Here is a 20,146-nt window from a genome sequence, read left to right on the forward strand (position 1 = left end):
GGAGTTGAGGAGCAACTTCTTCACTCAAAGGGTGGTGAATCTCTGGAATTCTCTGCCCGTTGAGGTGGTGGAGGCTGCCTCGCTAAATATTTTTAAGACGCGGGTTGATGGGTTTTTGATAAGCGAGGGGATTAAGGGTTATGGGGAGAGGGCGGGAAAGTGGAACTGAGCCACGACAGATCAGCCATGATCTTATTGAATGGCGGGGCAGGCTCGAAGGGCTAGATGGCCTACTCCTGCTCCTATTTCTTATGTTCTTATTGTGTGGGGGTGCATGGGAAACCACCACTTCAAGTTTCTCTCCACCCACCATCCTGACTTGGACATAACTCTGTTTCTTCACGGCTAGTTTCAAAATTCTGGAACTTCCTAGCTAACAGCATTGTGAGTACCTTCATCATATAGACTACAGCAGTTTAAGACAATGATTCATCTCTATATTCTTGAAGAAAACTATGTGTGGGTGATTAAGGCTGATCTTGCAGACAACACACAGCCTTAGTATAGATTTTCTTTAGAAATCCTCTATATTAGCCTGGATGCATAAGTATCGAGCTCTGTATCCGTTTGTAGTCCTATCCCTTTAACTCCAAGAATACTTGAAGCAGATAACACTGTCTGTAACCTGCGGGTCCAGTTCTGCCATTGACAAATAATTATGTATTTGTTGATAGAATAATGGAGATTTGCTATCTCTCTCATCAGTTCTTTCTTGTTCTTGATTCTCTTCTGAGATATGGGGCCTGGATTTTCCTTCCCTGTTGTGGGGAAAGTGCTGGCCTAGCCAAACATCCATTGGTTTTCAGTGGGATCTGCAGATTGCAATGTTGGGTGGGGCTGGAAAATTCTGGCCAAAAGCACTGAAAATCTACCATATGACTAACAATGGATGATAGCTAAAAGTGAACAAATAGTGCAGCCTGAAGCAATCCCTTCTCCACATATGAGAAGCTGACTTATTTAATGTACATTGTTAAATAGCAATTTGATGAATTTACCACATGAGGTGCAAACAAAAAAAATGAACAATTCCACAGGTATTTTTAATTAATGTCTGATTGGATCATCCTTGAATACAAATTAAGATTCTCAGGTAATCTGAGTGAGAAGCTATCCTGCTACAGGCATAGAAATTAGTACAAGTACAGAGCAAGCAGAAAAGAAGCAATTCCCCAAACTCAATTTAAAAGTAGAAATTTCTAGGCTATCAAGTGGTTGAGTTCATTTTTCAAAAGGGACCACTTCGTTGAGTGTAAGGGTTTTTCCCAAATATCTTAATGTTCTCATAAAAGGGGAAAAGGAAAGTAAGTTTATTTAAAAAAGAATTCCTTGTTTTGAGAGATACTCATTGAAAAAATTAGTTCTTTGGTGGATGTTACACAGTTGAATTAAAATGTAAAATGCATCAAGTTCTGTTAAAGATTGGACAGTGCTATTCATGGGATTTCAATTGATGGCTTCCTGCCAAGGAAGCACTCGTTTCGAAAAAGAACATTCTCATGATGTGAGCATTACTGGCAAAGTCAGCGTTTGTTGCTCCTGAGAAAGCTGCTGGAGGCTTTTCCTTGAACCACTGCTGTCCATATGATGAAGGCTAACACTTTTTGTGTAGTGGTTTCCAGAATTTTGATCCAACAATAATGGAGTGATGATCGTATTCAATCCAGGATGAGTAACACGGGAGAAAGACTTGGCGGTGATGATACTCCCATGCACCTGTTGTCCATCCTGTGGTGGAGGCTGCATGTTTGTGGGACATCGCAGAAGTAGATGAGAGGTGGATATTTAAGCTATTTAGTATGAATAGTTCTGTATGATGTTTCATTCGAGGCTGTCTGTGTAAATTTCAGTTCACTATGCTCGGCCAATTATAATTCTGGGGCCAATGAAGGACAGAATCAATGATGATTTGATCTCGGAGTTTCCAAATAAGTTTGGTTCATGTGTACCACGTAAGTAGTTCTGAAATATCATTTTGTACATTTAACTAATAGTTCTTTGAAGTCCGATATCCTAGAAACATCAACGTTTGCATACTTAACCTTAAATTCATGCAAAATACATTGTTCTTCTTTTATTTGGGTCCCCAAACCGATTTTTCAGAAATATAAGAAATGCCCTAAAATCTACAGGAGATTGACTCATCGGCCACAAAAAAGTGTTATTTTCAAGTTTTACTAAATGTGAAACATGGAAATATTGGGATGGAGCACATGTAATACTTTCTGCCTATCCTCAAGCTATAAGGTGGGAGTGGGGGGGTAGTTGAGGGGTTGGATAAAACCCATTTCCTAAGGCATATTGAGACCCTTAAATTAATGGCCACTTAGAACCTCCTCTGCCAGTGCCATAATATGTTGGTCAGTGAAGGCAGGTAAGAATGGGAATGCAGTTGGTGGTAAGGTGGGACAGTAGATACCTGCTTTGGGGGGTGCTCTGTCCACTGTGAGGCTATCCCCTTTCTGTTACTCTGCCTAGCCCCAAAACCCACTCCCACCTCCCTTCTTAGGGTGATTGACCCTTCCTCATCCAAAAAAACCTGGAACTGCCCTGGGTTCCGTGTCCATGACACTTCTTTTGCAGGTGCAGCATCAGCTAAGTACACCCTTGTGGCACTGCTATGTCTGCAATAATTGCTGGCTAATCAGATTTGTCTGATAGCTCTTGAGGACCTTCTTTCACTAAGATAGAAGTCCAACCCTCAGGATATTATTGCTGTGGGTGACCTTCATTTAAAAATTGGTTTGTAAACTACTTTTTTCCAGTGCGAGGGTAGGGGGAACGATGTTTTCCCTCCTCTCCACCACCCCCCCCCCAAAAAAAATTCAGGAATGACTCTTCTAGAATACATAGGGTAGGCCCTCCGTAGTTGTCGTCATATAATAGACATTCTGTTACAAGTCCTCTTCAAAACATTGCAATTGCAGAAACCCTTACAAACACTGGTACTCTCCCAGGAGTCTTACTATGTATAAGCGTTAGCTACACAAAGTATCATTGCATTAGATTATTTTTTTTAAATGAATGTGTATTAATTGAATATTGTGCTGGTAAATAAATATGCATGGAAATAGAATGACATCAAATACCAGCTAGGGCACCCGCCCAGTTTGAAAGCTATGTAATTCTCAGCAAAAACCTGGCAATGCTCAACAAGACTGGTAATTTTCTATCTGTCATTATGGATGAGTAGGAAAACCTAGATCTGAGACAGAAGCATAATTTCTCTACTCAAGTGCAGAGAAAAGCTCTCAGTAGGGATTCCTTCACATTTATGATTAAGTTATGTTACCATTCTGTCAGAGAATTCCTGGCGAAAGACAATGAGAATTACCCCAGAAACTGATGCTGTCTAACAGAGGACATCTAGTGGCCAAAATCTTATTTACAGAACCTTTATAGAGCTTGATGGTATAGAAGACTTTGTACCTGCTGCTGTTCCCTGACTGTCTCCATACCTGTTTTAAAAATAGGGAATTCAATATCTTAATGAACTATACTGAAAAGGCATTTTTCTCACCTCTGTGGTCGTTCTTTTGGGGAAAGGATGTTGAAGTGTATGTTGCCTGATAAGGACAACTTTATAAATCCTTTCATGGCATCACTGGTTGGGCCAGCATTTAGGGCCTATCCTTAAATTGCCCTTCAACTGAGTAGCTCATTTTAGAGGACAGTCTGCTGAGGGTCTGAGGTCACACGTTGGCCAGACCAAGTTAGGATGGCAGATTTCCTTCCCTAAAGGGACAGTAGTGAACCAGATATGTTTTTAGATTTTTACTTCCAGATTTTTTTCATTGAACTTAAATTCCACTATCTGCTGTGGTGGGATTTGAACCTAGGTCCCCAGAGCATAACACTAGGTCTCTGGATTACTAGTCCAGTGGTAAAACCATTATGCCACCATCTCCTTGCATTTTTGTGTCCAGACCAGAATTGAGGCTTTGACTTCATCTGGAATCAAACGATTCTGGTTCTTGTGTAGGGGAATGGAATTGCTTTTCTGTGTATGAGATCTGTACCTTTTTTATTTGGAACTTGTGTTTCTTGTATGAAGCACTGATAGTTAAGTAACTGCATGTTGCCCACTCATTGGTTTTAATGTGTGTTTAACCCTTGTCTCTAAACTGGAGAATCCATCCTACAGCGTTTTGAATATTTAGTTTTACGGACATGATCAATCCTCTGGCGTTTTGCTCAAATTGCCATTCTTTTAAGCGTGAGCTTACGTGTATCTATCACAAGGTTACCTTGCCTTCATTTGATATCCATTTTCTAGTAGGGCTCGTAAGAAATAGAGGACCATATGAGCCATTGAGCCAGCCTCTGCTATTCCATATGATCACAGATGATCTTGGGCTTCAACTTTACTTGCCCATCCACTCCCTATTTCAGCATCCACTGTCCATGTCAGCAATAAATAGACTCAATGGCAACATCTTCATAACCTTCTGGGATACAGAATTCCAAAAATACACAACTCTTTGAGTGAAGAAATGTATCCTCATCTCAGTCCCAAATTAAGTCCTTTTATTCTGAAACTATTCTTGTTCCAGACCAGGAAAACAATGTCTGTTTCTACTGTGTAAAGCCACTTCATCACAGAATCAAAGATTCCCTACAGTGCAAAAGGAGACCACTTGGCCCTTCGAGTCTGCGCTGACAACAATCCCACCCAGGCCCTATCCCCTTAACCCCAAGTATTTTCCCTGCTAACTCCCTGACACTAGGGAGCAATTTGACATGGCCAATCAGTCTAACCTGCACATCTTTGGACTGTGGGTGGAAACTGGAGCACTCAGAGGAAACACACACAGACACTGGGAGAATGTGCAAACTCCACACAGACAGTCACCCAAGGCTGGAATTGAATCCAGGTCCCTGGCACTGTGAAGCAGTAGGGCAAACCAATGTGCCACCATGCCACTCCAAATTATGAATATTTCTAAACTCTAGATAATGTAGATCCAGTTTACTTAGTCTTTCATAAAAAGCAAACCTGTCTTTCAAGGATCAATCTAGTGAACTTTCGCTATACTGCCTCCAATGCAGGTATATCCTTCCTTAAATATGGAGACCAAAATTTCACACAGTACTCCAGGTATGGTCTCACTGAAGCCCAGTATAATTGTAGCAAATTTCTGTACTCCATTCCTCTTGTAATAAAGGCCAACATACCATTTACCTTCCTAATTGCATGTTGTACCTACATGCTAACTGTTGTATTCCTTGACTGATGACCTCCAAGATTCTGTGAATATCAACATTTATGTTTTGTGCCTTCTAAAAAGTATTCTGCTTACACTCTTGCACTTTGTTGCTCACTCACTTGCCCTGCTGATATTTCTTTCTGTGTCCTCATAACTTATATTCACGTCCAGCTTTGCATTGGCAGCAAACCTGTACACTATCTCTGCAGCTATCTCCTTTAGAACCCTAGAATGTAGGCCATCAGGTCTTGGAAATGTTTGGACATTAGTCACTTAAATTTCCCCAGTATTTTTTCTCTGATATTAATTAATTTAATTTCCTTACTCTTATTAGCCTCTAGGATACTTTCCATTTCTGGAATGTAATTTGGATCTTCTATGATGACACAAAATATTTGTTCAATGTCTCTTGTTATTTCCTTATTTTTCGCTGTGATTTCTAATGTCTCTGCTTCTAAGGGACCAATGTTTACTTAAAAGTTAGTCTCTTCCTTTCTATGTATTTATAAAAATTCTTGCAATGTTTTTATATTCTTGTCTAGTTTACTCATTCAATTTTTTTCTTTTTAATCAATTTTTGGTGGCAGCTGATGGTTTCTAAAACACCAAAGTTAGTTTACATATTACAAGCCCCTTTTAATCTGAAAGATCTAGTGGATCTTTCCTGTTGAGCTTTTCTTCCTATTGAGTATTTCTTCTTCAATGGAATGCGTTTTTGTTAAACATTTTGTGTTTTTTTTAAATGTTTCTCATTTGTTTATTTATCGCTACAATATTTAGTCTACTTGCCCAATTATCATTTGTGAGCTCCCCTCGTAGCTTTATAATTGGTTTTAAGATTCTTGCTTGTGATTGGAGTTTTCAAACTTAATACATGTATGCTGGTGGCCCCTCGAACCTGCTTTGCTATTCTGATCTGAATGCAGCTCCCATACTTTGCTCCCTTCTGTTATGAACAAGGGGGGATTAATTTAAACAGCCTTGATTTTTCCTCTTGCCAGTTGTTCATAAACAAAAAGGCATTTTGATTGACTTCCCCCTTTATAAGTGGGGATGTACTTTCCAATCCTTCAGTTTTGGTGTGATCCAATTTCCTATCAATAACCCCACAGAAAGTTTTAAAAATTATGAACTCAAAGAGCTGGTTTATTTGTATAGTCTCAAATCACGGGACAGTTGCCATGTTGCCTCCTGTGCACTGATACGAGTAAAAGGATAGTAAAAAGGATTTAGAAAAAAGATGAGAGAAAAAAATCATGATTTCACGTATGTGTGAAAACTGAGTGAAACTCTGTGATGTTTTAAGATCGCTGTTGCATGTGTGCATCTTTATTTTGACGTCATTGATTAACCCTGTCTCATTGCATATTATCAGATTGCTGCCCTGGTTGCTACTGGAATATAGTGTCCCAAATACACTTCTGAGTGGATCTTTCAGACTACCTTTGCCAATCTCATTTATCCAATCTATCTGTAGATTAAAATTGTCCATGGTTACTGCAGTACCTTTCTTACTATTTTTTATTATTTCTTCCTGTATACTTTGTTCTATAATGTGTTACATCTATTAGGCAGCCCACACTCCCACAAGTGACTTTTTTTTCTTTTAGTATTTCTTACCACTGTCCAAACTAATTCTATATCTTGACCTTTTGAAGTAAGGTCATCTCTTGCTACTATGCTAATGTCACCCTTGAAGCTGCTACTGTCTTCTACTTGCTTCTTGGCCTTTTGGCTAAAATCAAGTGTAGTGTTGACACGCTGTACTTGGTTGAAGTCATTAGGTTACATTTTCGCTTCATTTGAAGCTATTTTTAAAAGTGGCATCTCAGCCTTTTGGCCAAGATGCAAATGAGATTGGAGGAGGTGCAATGCCTACTCCAATCAGCTTGGATCATGTAGATCAAGCCCAAGACAGGAAATGAGACCCCTGTCTTGTCAGCTTGGATTGGGAATGTCTCACTTGTTGACACTCTGAATTGGACTTGACTTGATTGAACTGGATTTAAAAAATGTCACCCTTGATTAACAGAGCAACCTCATCATATTTTATTAGCTTCCTGATCTTTTGGAATTTCAAATATCTTTGAATATTCAGATCCCAAATAAGGGAGAAGAAAACAGAGTTATGATGATAGATAGGTAAGGATTGGAGAAGGCTTGAATAGTGCATTAATACTGCTCTGTAGTGAAATAGCCTGTTTCATTGCTGTATATTCTCTCTAATTCACGAAGCACCAATCTAATATAATTTAATCTGCTGCTGTTACTTTGCCTTGCAGACACCACCCGGTCAAGACGCGAGAATGAAATTGATGGGCAGGATTATCATTTTGTAACTTCCCGGGAGCAAATGGAGAAGGACATTCAGGATAATAAATTCATTGAAGCTGGCCAATATAATGATAACCTTTACGGGACCAGCATTCAATCTGTTAGAGCTGTAGCTGAGAGGGTGAGTACAGTTAAGTGTTACAAAAATAAAGTTTATATCAGGTTAAAAGGAAGACTAACTGCTACTCTTGTGCCTTCAGTAGGTACATGCACTATGTCTTATTCTTAAGGTGATGGACAGTTTTTGACAGTTCATGGGCATGTTGTAGGATATTGCCCATCACCATGCAATAGTCCTCGTAAGGTCCCCTTTTAAACTCTTCAGTGCAGAAATACAGATTCACTCTAACACTGGGTGATGAGAAAAACAAATTGCATTCAAGATACAGCCAAATATTTTCTACCAAGCAAATTGAGTTGAGTATTTTCTGGTAACAATGGAGGAATTGTGAATAAGTTTTAATTTATAATTGAACTGTAAAATACATACTTACTGAAATGAATTATCCCAAGGGAATTTTCCTGGTCTGGGCGGCATGGTGGCAAGCACCAGGAGCCAGGGTTCATTTCCGACCTTCAGTAACTGTGTGTGAAATTTGCATGTTCTCCCTGAGTCTGCATCGGTTTCCTCCCACAGTCTAAAGTTGTGTGGGTGGATTAGCCATGGTAAATGCATAGGATTAAGGGAATAGGGCAGAGGGGAGGGCCTGGATGGGATGCTATTTTGGAGGGTTGGTGCAAACTCATTGGCCTCATTCTGCACAGTCAGGATTCTCTGGTGCTATGAATAATGGGCTGCATTTTGATATGTGATGCTGAATGGATGGAAAATTTGAGTTTACTTCCTGAAAATATGCTTATTAAAGTCTCATCACTCCGAGGGTTAATAATTCCATACAGTGATGTTGAGGCTATTTGCCTGTTTGACATCTTGTTAGTTTTGTAGGTTGACATGTATGCAGACCCAATAAAGACCTAGGTTTTATCCAATAACTGCAATTAGTTGATCTTAGCTGAGACACAATATTGAGGGTGCTTCAAATCTTTGATTAGAGTGGGGAAGGGTGAAGATTATCAGTTTGGAAGTCAGTTCTTAAATGCTAGCCAGTGATCACTGGTGTGTGTCTTACGTGTATTCACCTTGTTGGCTTACATAATCAAATAACCTTCCAGTGCTTATCGTCAGGATGTACATGGGCTCTTAACCCAGCATGATTATAGGGGAAGATAGAACAAAATATTTCTTCATATTCTGATCTTTACTTTTTTGCAATATATAGTGTTCTTAATTTTAGAACTGCAATTCACTTTAACGGATTTATGTTATTGAGGTTGTTGCTTCCATCCTTGTAGGGAAAACACTGCATACTTGATGTGTCTGGGAATGCTATCAAGAGGTTACAGCTTGCATTACTATATTCCATTGCCATTTTCATCAAACCCAGATCTGTGCAATCTCTCATGTAAGTATGAGATTCTCTCTGTCTGGGTGCAAGTGATTGTAAATCTATTTATCTTGTTTTCTAATGTAAAATTAATCTAGCTGCTTGGATTTAAACTTATCAGAAAATAGGTTGGTAGGCTGAATGTTGTTCTATTGAGTGATCGACTGCTTATTATCATCGTCAACAGGGAGCACAGTAGTTGCCCCAGAGCCAGTGACCTGGCTTCAATTCTGTTTTTGGGTGACTGTGTGGAGTTTGCACATTCTCTCTGTGTCTGCATATGTTTCCTCCTGGTGCCCCTGTTTTTTCCCCACAAAGATGCGCAGGTTAAGTGGATTGGCCATGCTAAATTACCCCTTGATGTCCCAAGATGTGTAGGTTAATGGATTAGCCATGGCAAATGCATGGCGTTACGGGGGTATGGCTGGAGGAGGACCTGGGTATGATATTCTGTCAGAGAATATCTATCGGAGACTTGATGGGCTGAATGGCCTCCTTCTGCACTGTAGAGAGATTCTGTGTTTCCATTTGATAGCTGTTGGGGTGGGAATGAATTATGCTTTTCAGTTCTTAAAATAATTCCTGTGACTTCTTAAACCTCGGTGTGAAATGTTCCTCACTCGAGCAGTGCTCCTTTGTATTTAAAAGAAATGTTATATCTGCATTCTCCATTTTTTCCCCCATTGGAAAATTTAGTTATTTACCAAAAGACATTGTGGTGTCCATTGGGTACTGCCACTGACAGAATACATTGAGTCTGCACTGCTCAATATTTTCAATTACTTTAAAACTGTGAACAGTAACCAGGACTTTGGATGTCACTGACAACCTCTCCAAACATCTCATGTGATGTTTCCATCAACTTGCTGTGAAGGAAAAATTCCTTTATGTTCTCCTGCAAGAATAGTTCCCCTTAAATTCAAAACAAATAAATGGCCTAGAAATTCAATGTCATCAAACAAGTTTTTCAGTTGCAAAATGGACATACAATCAGACGTATTTGACTGTTGTAAGTGCATGCTCAATCTGTGCTGTAAGTTCCAAAGTATGTGCTGGAAGTAATTAAAATTATTTTAAAAATATTTAAATATGGCTCCGATGCATTGGACACTGGTCTGACCCACAGAGCAACTCTTGCCACTAATAGGCAAGAAGGATCCTTCAACTCTGCTAATTGAAGGACTCACTGAAGTTAATTGTTTTATCTTTTACAGCTGTGTGTTATTTTCTGGTATATTTTGGTCTCCTTTGTGACATAAAAGTTAATTATGACTTCTGCAGAGACATTTTTGGAGGTTGTATGGACTATTTGCTGGTTTCGAAATAGTTTGACTGTAGTTAAGGCTAGCTAGCCTTTGATGCTGGAGGATGAAGATGAACGGTAAGGAACAAAAAACTTGTGGAGAAGGGCACTCTGTAGCAGGTCACACATACAGGTCTTCAGGGAGCAGTTATTCTACAAGAAAACCTCAGAAGAGCAACGCCTCAGGCACCTTTGCTTCATAAAGGAGGATGTCCTGAACTACGTTGCTTGCTGCAAACACAGCTTGAGCCTCAAATCAGACCATGGACAGCACTGCCTATTACTGTCAAAGCTATCACTGTCAAAACTACTGATGCCCTTAACTTTTATTCAGTACTCCTTGGTTCAGGCAGCAACTCTCCAAATTCAGTTCACCAATACATCAGCAGGACAGCAAGATGATGTATGTGCCGAGACCTGTATCTCAAGGACAGGCAAAAACTAGGTTGTGTTCACACTGTCAGTCTTCCCCAGAGTACAAGTTTCCATAGGTTGTACATCCAATGCATGTTCTCATCATTAGCTTGGCATCCTTCTGGACACAAATGGATTCCAAACTTAGTGTCCAATGTTTTTGCAATGGCAATATATTATGCATTTCTGTGTCTGGTTTACACAGCGGCCAGGTGATAAATTTAATTTCTTACAACTCCTGTCATGAACCTAGGCAGAGATGGCTTACAAATCCCATGCTGGCATCAGAACATCATCAATCAGGCAACTGATGTAAATGAGCAAACAGTCAGTGGATTGAAACAAAAATTACTTTCAATCACATTTTGTTTTGATGTTTTAGGTTTCCTTTGAGATTCGTTGCACTTTGATGTAGTATTTCTTTAAGAGGCTGCCTTTTAATTTATCCCTCAATTTGTTGATTTAGTTTATTTGGTTACCCAGAAGCACACAGCTCTGCTGGAAGCCAGTTTCTGTTTCCTTACTCATTTGGTGAAAGGAGCTGGAAGTGTCTAATACTTTTAAAACTTGCCTTGGGGCTCGGGCTACAAAATGCTGCCTGAACCATTAGGGATGAGTTTTGCAATGCAGCCTTGAGGGGGGTCTGCAAATGTTTGGTCATCCACTGCATACTGTGCAGCTTTTCTGTTACGAGGTAGCTCATGCCATCTGGAGTGTAGCAGAACAAAGACTACGAGCAGCAGGTAGATCAATAACAGCATGAACGAAAGGAGTGCATACCATTAATATTCTTAGGTGCTAGAGTGCTTTGTGAACAGATCTTTCATGAGGTTTTACATGAACCATCCCTCCAATTCATCCTTACAATCGACATTTAACTGTCAACCTTCAGTCCAACCTGTTTATTAAATAAAAACAATGCTGGAAATACATGGATGTACAGTTGGCATCTGTGGACAACTAAACAGAGTTAAGGGGGGCAATTCTCCCAAAAAAACTTCCAAGTGTTGAATTTACCTAAAAACTAGAGTAAATCCCGCTAGCTTTTTCAGCAGGAGTTTCAAAATGAATTTCCCAGTCTGTGCGTGAATCACAATAAAAATCAGTGGGTGGAGTCTATTCCTGCTGGAGAAGCTGGCGGCATAGGCTGAGCGGGCCACCGTACATTGCCAATCTGTCACAGCCAAGATTGGCGCAGGTGCAGTAGCCCTGCACTGTCAGCCTCCTGATCGCTGGCCAGCACAGCGAACCCCCCCCATACCCTTCCCCCGATATGTGTCCAGGGCAGCTTGACAGCAACCCCCCTGGCAGTCCCGATACCAACATTCTTGCCCTTCCAGTGCCCATCCCTGATCGCTGGCCTCCCTCCATCCGTCACCTATCCCATTGCAGAATGGCACCAGGACCCCACCCCCACTAGGCCCTGCCCGATGCCCAATGGGCATGGCCACTTTGCCCCTTGAGCAGAGCCAGAGGGCCCAGGCTGCCACTGCCCAGGGGGCACTGCCCCTTACCCCCCAACTCTCTTGAAGGCCCCTCCCCCTTCAGTTCTGTGGGGTCGAGCCACCAGCTCCCCCGCAAGTGTGGAGTTTTTGTACACCCTGCTGGAGTGAAACATTCCTGGCCAGGAGTGACGGGGATGGGAATGGGAAGCAGCAAAAGGTTAGCAGGCCCAGAGATTTCAGTCCCAGGCTTGCCAGTTCAATGTAAATTAGAATTAAAATATTTTATTCAGCTCTGTGCTGATTTCTGACATGGAGTCAATGATGCCAGAAATCTGGCACTCGGAGATTGGCAGATGCCATGGCACTCTGCAGGAAGCCCGTGAAATGGCCTCTACTTGAGACTCCCAGCCCGCTGTGCTGCAAAAGCAGTGCAGTGGGATGGGAGAATCACCCCCAACTTTTCAGATGTGTCCGGGAGGGGGGTGGGGGTGGTTGGGGGGAGAGGGTGCGGTGCTGGTGTCTTGTTTTTTTTTCTCAAGAGACTGTCAGTGAGATGTACTTTTATCATCCTGCCACAGGTTTTATATGACTTATGCAAGGGGAATGTGTATGTGATAAGTCTCGAGTGATGTTGAGATGGAACGGCAGACTGTGTACCATTGGCTTGCCCCACCACTGAATATGGTGCAAACACCCAGTTGTATAATTAATATGGTTGGGCCCAGAAGAGGCAGCATGTTTTCCCACCCACCACTGCAGCAGGGAACACTTTAATTTATCGCCCCTGCTATGGGACTTAGTCCCTAGATGGGAAAAATTTTGATATTTCTTTCTTTTAATTATTAACCAGAAGTTTGAATTTCTTTTTATTTGTCTCGACGGAGATCGTAACACCCAACTATTTCCGTGTCCAGATATGTTTGTGTTGACTGCATTGAAAGCCCATCTCCTCTTCAAAGAGGTACAGGCTGTCTTTAAGTAATATTGATGCAGCCCACTTTGCTGTTTCACCACTGCATTCCTCTCCTCTCCCAAACTGATTGTACTCAACAAATACTGTGTGTAAGATTGGTTATGCATGTAAAATATAATGAACTCCAAGCATCAACTTCACATTGTTCCTGGAACCTCAGATAGACAGGGTTCTATCCTTATGTCTGTTTAAGGGTAATCAAATATCTCAGGTGATCTCTTATTAAAAGCAATAAAAACAGCAAACTGTTTGGAGTCTCACATTATAAAACCATTCAAGTTTTTGTTTTAATCGTGCATAACACACCTAAAAGATTTGGATTTTTCTTAAAACAGGGAGATGAATAAAAGACAAACTGAAGAACAAGCAACTAAAACCTTTGATAAAGCATTGAAGCTAGAGCAGGAATTTGGAGAATTTTTCACAGGTAGGTGTATTCATTGTAATTTGTTACCTAAGATGGAGGGCACATTCCTGCATTTTAGAAGGTTTAACTGAATGGCTGAAGAAATACTTTTAATTTATTAATCTGGATGATTTTGGAATACTAATAAGAAAGCTGGAATATCCTCCCAGCAGTTTCAGAATTGAGCTTTTAATCCATTCATGGCAGGCTTTCAGTGGTATTCCTGTTGCAGAGCAGGCATGCCATTACTTAGCTGTGAAATCAGAGGAAATGTATTTATCAGAAATGCAAGACAGCTGTTGGCCATCAAAAATGTTATAATCATAAGTATCCTAACATTTAGATGTAGGTTAGATGCAAGAGGCAATTTGGAGTCTGAAAACATTTTAGGACAAATGTAACATTCTTTTAAAGGCTTTTATATTTGCTCAATTAATTGCATATGCCAGTAAGTCTAGTCGTAACTGAAATTCATGTTTGAAGTACAGCAGTAATAAAAAAATCAAGTAACAGGAAGATTATACAGACAAGTATATTACTAGGTTCAGAAAAAGGGTGAGGGAAGGGAAAATCTATATGAGAAATTTAAAAGATGGGTGAGTTTGAAATTAGATGGTTTAGATTTAAGTCGGAATAAAATGCAAGTGGTACAGCAACCTTTCTTACCTATTGTAATTCATGGACCTGAACTATTTTGCCTATACTTTATATTTCAATTTCTTATTTAACTTAATTTGGGGTTTGGATTTGAAAATGTTGGGGGGGTAGTTTTCCCATCCTCCCCACCATGGGAAATGTATCCACTGTGTAATTCATGTTCAAGGATGCCATATCCCTCTGTATTGCAGCATTCTGCAGTCTCTCTCCATTTAAATATATCTGCTTTTCTTCCACCAGAGTGGACAACCTCATACTTTTCGAGATCGTACTTCCATCTGCTAAATTTTTGCTCACTCATTTAACTGATCTATATCCCTTTGTACCCTCCTCACAACTTGCTTTCTTATTAACGTGCTGTCAGCAAATTTTGCTATTTATTCATCTTAAGTCATTAATATCTATTGTGAATAGTTGAGGCTTAGCCATATCCATTCAAGGCAGGCTTTCAGTGGAATTCCTGTTGCAGAGCGAGCATGCCATTACTTAATTGTGAAAGTCAGAAAAAATGTATTTATCAGAAATGCAAGACAGCTGTTTGGCCATCATTCTTATTTTATCATCTCATCAATATTCCTTTTATTATAGCTCTTATTTTGGTATGTCTGCAAATTTGGACATCTCTCCCTTGACCTCAATGATTTGGAAGTAGGGAGTGGGAGAGATAACAGATGGATTTTGCGGTTGCACTCACCCCAAAACTGGAAAATCCTGCCCAAGGTCAATGGACCTTTGCATGGTCTACTGCACATCTGCTAAATTTATGTACTCTCATTTAACCAATCTATATCCCATTGTACCCTCCTCACAACTTGCTTTCTTTCTCAATGGGATATCAGCAAATTTGGCTATTTATTCTCTTCATCTTAAGTCACTAATATTGATTGAATAGTTGAAACCCAGCCCTGATCCATATAGCACTCCATCTACTAATTTGCCAACGTGAAAATGATTCATTTATCTCGGCTCTGTTTCCTGTTAGCCAATCCTTTATCCATTCTAAAATACACCCAGAAGTAACCTTAAATGCAGCACCTTATTGAATGCCTTTTGGAGATTCAAATACACTACATTACAAAGAACAACCCAGCACGGGAAACAGGCCCTTCGGCCCAATGAGCCCGCGCCGCCATCTTAACAAAGCATTTTCCTACACCTAGCTTGACCCGTGTGTATGCGTATGGTACCCCTATTGTAACCAGATTCAGGGAAGAATAGTTTAGGGACAATTTGTTACACCAATCAGCCTAAGTGCGAGGTGGTCCACTTTGGTAGGAAAAATGGTAGGAAGGACTTACTTACGAGGCGAAAAACTGCAGCAGGCGACGGTGCAGAGGGACCTCGGGGTCCTTGTGCATGAGTCGCAAAAACCCAGCTTGCAGGTGCAGCAGGTGGTCAGGAAGGCGAATGGGATGCTGGCCTTCATAGCGAAGGGGATTGAATATAAAAGTAGGGAGGTCTTGCTGCAGCTGTATAGGGCATTGGTGAGGCCGCAACTGGAGTACTGTGTACATTTTTGGGCGCCGCACCTGCGCAAAGATATTTTGGCCTTGGAGGGAGTGCAGAGGAGGTTTACTAGGCTGATACCGGAGTTGAGGGGGTTGAGCTATGAGGAGAGGCTGAATAAACTGGGCTTGTACTCGTTAGAGTTTAGAAGAATGAGAGGAGATCTCATTGAGACGTATAAGATGATGAATGGGATGGATAGGATAGAGGTGGAAAGACTCTTCCCGCTCAAAAAAGACAATAGGACTAGGGGGCACAGCCTCAAGATAAAAGGGGGGCGGTTTAGAACGGAGTTGAGGAGGAACTTCTTCACTCAAAGGGTGGTGAATCTCTGGAATTCTCTGCCTGTTGAAGTGGTGGAGGCTGCCTCGCTAAATATTTTTAAGACGCGGGTTGATGGGTTTTTGATAGGAGAGGGGATTAAAGGTTATGGGGAGAGGGCGGGAAAGTGGAACTGAGCAGCGACAGATCAGCCATGATCTTATTGAATGGCGGGGCAGGCTCGAAGGGCTGGATGGCCTACTCCTGCTCCTATTTCTTATGTTCTTATGTTATGGGGAGAGGGCGGGAATGTTGAACTGAGCCACGACAGATCAGCCATGATCTTATTGAATGGCGGGGCAGGCTCGAAGGGCTAGTTGGCTTACTCCTGCTCCTATTTCTTATGTTCTTATGTTCTTAAGAGCACATCTTTGGGGTGTGGGAGGAAACGGGAGCACCTGGAGGAAACCCCGCAACCACAGGGAGAATGCGCAAACTCCCACAGACACTGACCCAAATCCATGTGTCTGCACAGCTAGCAGTGTTAGTCACTAAGCTGTTGTGGTGCCCATCTGCTGGTCCAGATTTAAGCACACACATTGACGCAAAGTACTAGGCCACTCTCGAAATATCCAAGAGCCGCCCACGCATGGCCCCCGAGTGCATGCCCCTCATTAGACAACAAAGCGGACCGACACACCTGCGGATTAAAAGAGACAAGACATTAACATGTAGCATTACATTTCCAGTGTCGTCCCGAGGTTCTGACCCTTTTTAAAACTGTCTCCTATAACCCTCCATCCTTTCATTCATGTGCCTATCTAAGTAAACCTTAAACAAGTCCAGCGTGCCTGCTTCCACCACCTTACTTGGTAGTGCATTCCATACCCCCACGACCCTCTGTGTGAAAAACCTCCCTCTAGTATCGAAATTATACTTCTCACCCTTAGCTTGTGACCCCTCGTGATATTTGTCTCCAATCTAGGAAAAAGCCTGCCACTGTTGACTCTATCTATACCCTTCGTTATTTTATACACCTCTATCAGATCCCCCCTTAATCTCCATCTTTCTAAGGAGAAGAGCCCCAGTTTACCCAATCTTTCCTCATAATCCAGTCCTTCCATACCAGGCAGCATCCTGGTAAACCTCCTCTGCAGTCTCTCCAGGGTCTCCACGTCCTTCCGGTAGTAAGGTGACCAAAACTGGACGCAGTACTCCAAATGCGGTCTAAGCAACGTTCTGTACAACTTAAGCATTAGACGCCAGCTGTTATACTCTATACCCCTTCCTATAAAGGCTAGCATTCCATAAGCTTTCTTCGCCACCTTCTCCACCTGGGTTGCCACCTTGAGAGACTTGTGCACTTGCACTCCCAGGTCCCTCTGCATTTCTATACTCTTAATTGGTCTACCTTTTATCATGTAACTCCTCCCTGCATTATTCCTTCCAAAATGCATCACCTCGCATTTGTCAGGATTAAATTCCATCTGCCATATATCTGCCCAATATACCAGCCTATCTATATCCTGCTGTGTCACCTGACAATCCTCCTTACTATCCGCCAATCCTGCCATCTTGGTGTCATCTGCAAACCTGCTGACCACACCACATACTCCCTCTTCCAAGTCATTTATATATATTACAAAGAGGTCCTAGTACTGAGCCCTGCGGCACACCACTGGTGACAGATCTCCAGCTAGAAAAGGACCTTTCCACTACTACTCTCTGTCTCCTGTTGCCTAGCCAGTTTTCTATCCATCTAGATACCTGTCCCTGTATCCCATGTGCCTTAACCTTTTCTACCAGCCTACCGTGAGGGACTTTGTCAAACGCCTTACTGAAATCCATATAGATGACATCAACAGCTCGTCCATCGTCAACCGTTTTTGTCACCTCCTCAAAAAATTCTACCAGATTTGTAAGGCAAGACCTCCCCTGAACAAATCCATGCTGCGTATCCCTAATCAGATCACAATGCTCCAAATGCTTTTACATTCTATCCCTAAGAATTTTTTCCAACAATTTTCCTACCACCGATGTCAAACTCACTGGCCTATAATTACCAGGGTTATCCCTACTGCCCTTTTCAAACAGCGTTGACTGGTTCATTTTATCTGTCCTGCCCCTTGGGTAGGCATTGCACACAGGCGCCCTGGCACTAACAGCCTAGCACACTGGTAGTGCACACCGGGCTCTGCCAAATGGGTGAGGCGATTCAGAGGGGGGACACAGCCATGTCCCCTGCGATAGCGATCCTGGAAGGAGGAGGGGAACAGCTAGGCTGGGGGAGGCAGTGACAAATTTCTGTGCTGTCCGACATCTGCACAGGCGAAATGGCGCACTCTACTGCTATCAGCCAGTTTCCAGGTGATTTTAGGCCCCACTAATTCTCCCTGTTGGCAGAATCCAAGTTTAGCAAATTTTTTTTGACAGTCAGGTAACATTCAATTTTAAGTCACCCGAAAAAAAAATGCAAATTTCTCCCATTTTTCATTCTTGTTTGGGACTTAGTGTTTTTGGTAAGATCGACCCTTTATCTCCATTGTAATGGTGTTTATTTAACTTAAAGACTTTTGTTTCTACCTTCAAGTTAATGTGAAATTCTATCATGTTATGATTGCTCTTAATTAAAGTATCCTTCACTATGAGATCAGTATTTAATCCTGTCTCATTAAACATTACTAGGTCTAAATTAGAATGATAGAAGATACAGAAAATTACAAATACCGGAAGGATTTTGAGATTTATTTCTTTAGAAAAATAAATTTAGGGATTTCATAGAACTATTCAAAAACATGAAGATATGGGATAGAGTCGATTGGAACATACTGGGTGGGATTTTTTGTTTTTTACAGAGTGCCAGCTGAGGTGCAAAAACCAATGTGCAGCTTGCCGACTGCACAGCTGGCTTTCCTCGCCACACCGTGCAGCACTCCATGCAGAATAAAGTCTGCAGGTCTGGCCCATGGTGTCGCACTGGTGGGGCCGGAATAGGCCTGCAACACCAGGAATCCCAAGATCAGGTTGCCATATTTTAAAGGGTGCCCCAACCTTTGATAAGAAACAAATAACTCCCCCGAATATGGGATCCTGCCCACATGCACAAGGTGGGGAGGATGGGGCTCCCTAGATGAATTACCCTTGGACACTTGGCCTGGGCATGTCTACCCCCCTGCCCCACAGTCCTGCCACAGGCTAAATTACCTGTGTGCCCTCATCTGTTTCCTTTACCTGGTTCACATGCTGTAAAGCTTCCCTTCCTGATGTGTCATCAGACCAACAATGGGGGTTCCTAATGTGTGTTGGGGGGGGGCAGGAAATCCTTTTGATTTGATTTCAACATGCATTTGATATTGATTTATTGAAATTACACTCCCAACTGTACTGGGTGAATACCCTGTCATTGTCACCGGCAAGGAGCAGAAAACATCACAAAACAAGATCTTGTTGGTGAGATCTTTGTGTTCTGATGCGTGCCATATTTTTGCCCATGTTGTCATTTGTGCTTATGGTAAACACCAGTGCAAAATCACAGCACCTGTTTCCAGCGATTAAAAGGTTGACAACAAAGTGACCTAGATTTAAGTAAAAATAAAATACTGCAGATGCTGAAAATCTGAAATTAAAAACAGAAAATATTGGATAAACTCAGGTCTAGCAGCATCTGTGGTGAGAGACTTAACATTTCAAATGGAGTGTTAATGGTTGCGTTAAGGACTAAAGAAGATGTTGATGGTGGCAATGTTCTATTAACACACTCTGTTCTCATACTTTTTGTGCCACTATCCACCTGTAAATATAGATACTAAAATAGACTAGTCAGACTTAAATACCTGTTTTAGCATTTCTAATGCAATTCTTGTCTGCCTCCCTTTTTATTTAATTCTATTTGATCTGTTGCGTGATTCTTTGTTCATGCCCTCTATTAATATGCTTATCCATTTCTTTACTTAACTAATGTCAAAGGCCATTGATTCACAATGTTATGCAATTTCTATATTTGCTTTTTATTAAATAGTAATTTTTTTTTCTTTTCCACAGCCATTGTACAGGGAGATTCATTAGAGGAGATCTATAATAAAATTAAACAGGTCATTGAAGAACAATCTGGCCCCTACATCTGGATCCCTTCATCTGAAAAACTCTAAACATAAGCCCGATGTTTAGAGAGAAGATATTCCTGGGGGGGGGCGGG

The 20,146-nt window shown here is 41.4% G+C and overlaps 1 protein-coding gene across 7 annotated transcripts in view; it reads left to right on the forward strand.

Moving 5' to 3' along the window:
• The window catches only part of dlg3 (discs, large homolog 3 (Drosophila)), a 496,785-nt gene extending 476,639 nt beyond the window's left edge, over positions 1-20,146 (forward strand). For all 7 annotated transcript variants that reach the window (XM_080187527.1, XM_080187526.1, XM_080187525.1 and 4 more), the window contains 5 exons: positions 1,851-1,952; positions 7,490-7,662; positions 8,895-9,004; positions 13,457-13,548; positions 19,993-20,146. In XM_080187527.1, the coding sequence (XP_080043653.1) occupies positions 1,851-1,952; positions 7,490-7,662; positions 8,895-9,004; positions 13,457-13,548; positions 19,993-20,099 (584 nt within the window). In that variant the 3' untranslated portion in view covers positions 20,100-20,146. The remainder of the gene's footprint in view (positions 1-1,850; positions 1,953-7,489; positions 7,663-8,894; positions 9,005-13,456; positions 13,549-19,992) is intronic.

Source organism: Carcharhinus amblyrhynchos, chromosome 4 (genome assembly GCF_965287045.1).
Source record: "Carcharhinus amblyrhynchos chromosome 4, sCarAmb.v2.hapA, whole genome shotgun sequence".
Taxonomy (NCBI): domain Eukaryota; kingdom Metazoa; phylum Chordata; class Chondrichthyes; order Carcharhiniformes; family Carcharhinidae; genus Carcharhinus; species Carcharhinus amblyrhynchos.